Here is a 4,793-nt window from a genome sequence, read left to right on the forward strand (position 1 = left end):
TTACAACGACTTTTTATCTAGAGAAAGATCGAGAGAGTGAGAGGCGAGCAGAGAAAATCAAAGAGAGAGAGAAAGAGTGTAGAGAGAGAAAGTTGAAGAGAAATGGGAAAGAAGGCAGTGCTGATAGGTTGCAACTACCAGGGGACGAAGGCAGAGCTGAAGGGATGCATCAACGACGTGAAGAGGATGTACGCTTGCCTTGTGGACCGGTACGGCTTCTCGGAGGACGACATCACTGTCCTCATAGACACCGACGACTCCTACACACAGCCCACCGGTGCCAACATCCGCCACACTCTCACCGCTCTCATCAGATCGGCGGAGCCCGGCGACATCCTATTCGTCCACTATAGCGGCCACGGCACCCGCCTCCCCGCCGAGACCGGCGAGGACGATGACACCGGCTACGACGAGTGCATCGTCCCAACTGACATGAACCTCATCACAGGTAAATTCTTCTTTTTCTTTTCTTATATAGTAATTCATCTTCTAATTTTTTAATATATACACACAATTATACATACACGCACATTATACGAATTGATGAAACTTTCCAGTCTGCCACTGTGATTACCAAATCTCTCTGGATCGTCTTAGATCTGTCACTCCGTCACTTTTTTATTTCAATTATGAGAGATCTTTCATTTCTATGCAATACCAAACCCTCAATTTTACCAAAAACTATCTTTAAACTATATATATATATATATATATATATATGACAGTTTTTACATCTGTTTGTTGATACTATAATAGATGACTTTCCCTGATCGGAAGACAAGTGATTCATCGGGTTCTATGGCCATAATATTGTGTGAAATACAGTAACATCAATTTTGTGGGTCTAATTTATACTGTTACGAGATCTCTATATCAATGTGCTAAACCCTCAATTCTGCATTTTTATTGAAGCATGTCAATTATTAGATATCTCTTTAGGGGTTTCAACTCTTATGAGTTGAGAATTCTTTTAAGTGGTTGTGTTCTCCAAATCTTAGCATGAATCTGCCTGTGTTAATTCGATAATACTTACCTGAAAACAAGTAAGTTAAATTTTTTATTATTTGTGTTTAATTATAAAAGTCTAATCCGGTTAGTCAAGGGTGCTGGAAGGGTGCTGGAAGCCTGACATTTTTTTTACCACTGCATCAAACGATGGCACTTGCTTTTAATTGTGATAAAATGTTCTATTAATTGAATTACCTTCTATCACAGTCTCTCCATCCAACACATGATCCAAATTCCTTGAGTCAACTTATAGTTCTTCTCATCCAAGCAAAACATATGATAATTTTTTTGTAGATCTGTCACTCCGTCACTTTTTTATTTCAATTATGGGAGATCTTTCATTTCTATGCAATACCAAACCCTCAATTTTACCAAAAACTAAAAAATAAATAAATAAATAATATCTGACAAGTTTTTACATCTGTTTGTTGATACTATAGTAGATGAGACAAGTGATTCATCTGGTTCTATGGTTATAATAATGTGTGAAATATAGTAAAACACCAATTTTGTGGGTCTAATTCATGCTGTTAGGAAATCTATATATCAATGTGCTAAACCCCCAATTAACTGCATTATTAGTGAAGCATGTCAATGATTAGATATCTCTTTAGGAGTTGATAATTCTTTTAAGGGTGTGCATGGAATTGGAGTCTTAGAATTGGAATTGGAATTAGTAGAATTTGAGAAAATTTTGGTCCATTTTTCTCAACTATTTTTCTCAAATTCCACAAATTCCAATTCCAATTCCAATTCCAAGGCTCCAATTCTATGCAACTGAACACACCCTAAATGGTTCTGTGTTCCAAATCTTAGCATGAATCATTATGTGTTAATTCGATAATATTTACCTGAAAACAAGTAAGTTGAATTTGTTATAATTTGTGTCCAATTATAAAAGTCATCACTAAGTGTAATCCCATTAGTGAAGGGTACTGGAAGGGCCAACCGGTGGAATTTGACATACCCTCATACTCGAACCTATGTTCTCACATTGGAAGCCTGACATTTTTTACCACTGCATCAAACGATGGCACTTGCTTTTAATTATGATAAATTGTTCTATTAATTGAATTACCTTCTATAACATGTCTCTCCATCCAACACATGATCCAAATTCCTTGAGTCAACTTCTAGATCTTCTAGTTGATTTTTGTATAGGAAGTTCGTTTTTTCTTTTTATATCTTTTACATCTTCTTTTGAAATTCACTTGAGAATTCATGTGGCTGACCTCATTCATATGGGATTAAGGTAAGGATGATGATGATGATAATTGTGTTCCATCAATAAGTTCCAATGCAATATTACCATATTGAGCTTGTTGTATTTTATTTTAGTTTTTAGTTGATTCTAGTGTTCTGATAGTAAAATAGTGTGAAAAAATTCAAATTATATGGATGTATGGAAAGAATCTTCTACAATTCATTGTTTCTGGTGGTTGAAGTAAAAAATAACTTCAAATGATATAATTACATCATAAATTGTGAGACAGCAAGCTGTCAGAGTCACAAATTTATGATGTAGAAGTTGACTCAAGGAATTTGGATCAATGATACCTAGTTCCTCAAAGCCTAATTTATGCATTTGACCACAAATGTGAAGTGTTACAGGATCTTTGATTATTTTTCATTGGTTATCCCATTCACTAGCTTCTCTCAAACTTTCTCTGTTCCCAGCATTTTTTTAATTCTTTCGTTTTACCCATCTGTTTGAAATTTTCAAAATCATGAACATAGTAATAACAAGTTTAAAAACTTAGCAAATATATTTTAATCATTCTAATAGAATCTGTGATAATCAATTATGTTAGGAGCAATTGTTTAAGCAGGTGAGAACTTTTGTTGCCCATCCAAATCTTGTGGCTTAATTAAAATAATAAATTAAATGATTGGAATCATCCCAACCTAAATAAATGAAGTACCAGCTACGGTTAGTTAAGATTGATTTAATGACCAAAAAGTAAAAATAAAACTAATTATTATTATTATCATAAACGCCAAGAAACAAATGTGATATACCTGCATCCACTTTTCCAGGCATAACAAGGACTTATTTCGATAGCAGGAGAACATATCTGATAGTAGTGAACTCTGTGGAACATATGTGATTCTAACATTCACTTCTCCATATGTAACAAGCAATTATGCAAATATAACATGATTGCAGGAGAACATAACTTTTACTATAGGATGATAGTCACAATATTTAGGCTAATCATTCATGCACCCTATTGAAAGTAGTTGAAAATAATGAAGGGAAGGAAAATAACTATGAATTATGCAAATAAAACGTGATAGTATGCAAGTCTTGTACTCTATAGAATGATATTTAGGTGAAACTTTCATGCACAGTATTGGAAGTAGTTGAAAATATTGAACAGGTTTAGGAAAGGCCAATAACAAGCGATGATGCGAATAAAACATGATAGCAGGAGAGCTTACAGGCAGGAAGGGAAGTGCGTAGTAAGCTGTTAATGCTCTGAAAGTTAAATGCTCTAATTGCACAATTCCTCCCGAGAACCAAGTGGAGCAGATTGTTGTACTCTGTGTTCCTTTTAAGAATTTTTTTTATATTTATTATCTTCTAGAAAAAGAACATATTTTTAATTTTATTTTGGAGTGTGTCTGTACAGATGACGATTTTAGGGAGTTTGTAGACCTGGTACCAGATGGTTGCCGTATAACTATTGTGTCAGATTCGTGCCACAGCGGTGGTCTCATTGACGAGGCTAAAGAGCAGATTGGGGAGAGCCATAAGAATACTGATGAGGAGCAGCAATCGGGTTTTGGACTCAAAAACTTCTTGCATCGAACCGTGGAAGATGCAATCGTGTCTCGTGGAATACACCTCCCTTTAGGATTGCGCCACCACCGTGGCCATGACAATGAGGAAGATGTTTATGACAGAGAAGTCCAAGCAGAATATGGTGATCGAGGCTATATCAAGAGCAGAGATCTGCCTATTTCAACTGTTATTGAGATACTTAAGCAGAAAACTGGTAAGGATGACATTGATGTTGGGAAGCTGCGGCCGACCCTTTTTGATATCTTTGGAGAAGATTCAAGTCCTAAGGTGAAGAAGTTCATGAAATTCATCGTGAACAAAATCCAACATGGTGATGGTGATGGCAAGGGTGAAGGTGGTGGTTTTTTTGGGATGGTTGGAAACCTAGCTCAGGAGTTCCTCAAACAGAAACTTGAAAATGATGAGGGCTATGCAAAACCTGCCTTGGAAACAGAAGTTGGCAGCAAGCAAGAGGTTTATGCCGGATCAAGCAAGCGGGCACTTCCTGACGGTGGCATTCTGATTAGCGGCTGTCAAACCGACCAAACTTCTGCTGATGCTAGTCCTTCTGGCAATGCTGACGAAGCCTATGGAGCTCTCAGTAATGCAATTCAGATCATTATCGCTAAAACAGATGGTAATGTCACTAATGAGGTGCTCGTTTCTGAGGCCAGAAAGATGCTCAATAAGCAGGGTTTCACTCAGCGTCCAGGCCTCTATTGCAGTGACCATCATGTGGATGCCCCTTTTGTGTGCTGATATGGAAAGTCTAAAGGTGTAAAGCATAAAGTAATAATTCCAGGTTTTTGTAAGTTGTGTGTGGAGTGATTGTTTCTGGTGGATATTGTCTGATAATTTTATAGGGTTTGTAGACTTGTGTGGAGTGCTCGTATTGCTTTGATGGTGGCTGATAATCTACTGGAGAACTTTCACTGATTGCAAATAAATTTTGATGCAGCCATATTGAATGATAATGCAGTGTTGCGACTATTATTAGTTA

At 36.6% G+C, this 4,793-nt stretch overlaps 1 protein-coding gene across 1 annotated transcript; it reads left to right on the top strand.

Moving 5' to 3' along the window:
- LOC132307991 (metacaspase-5) lies at positions 1 to 4,793 on the top strand. The gene is made up of 2 exons (XM_059805923.1): positions 1 to 448; positions 3,642 to 4,793. The coding sequence occupies exons 1-2, from the start codon at positions 103 to 105 to the stop codon at positions 4,550 to 4,552; spliced, it is 1,257 nt and encodes a 418-aa protein (XP_059661906.1). The 5' UTR covers positions 1 to 102; the 3' UTR covers positions 4,553 to 4,793.

The sequence above is a fragment of the Cornus florida genome, unplaced genomic scaffold (assembly GCF_030987335.1).
Source record: "Cornus florida cultivar Cherokee Brave unplaced genomic scaffold, ASM3098733v1 CherokeeBrave_3.0.0_Hap2_Chr05, whole genome shotgun sequence".
NCBI classification, from domain to species: Eukaryota; Viridiplantae; Streptophyta; class Magnoliopsida; order Cornales; family Cornaceae; genus Cornus; species Cornus florida.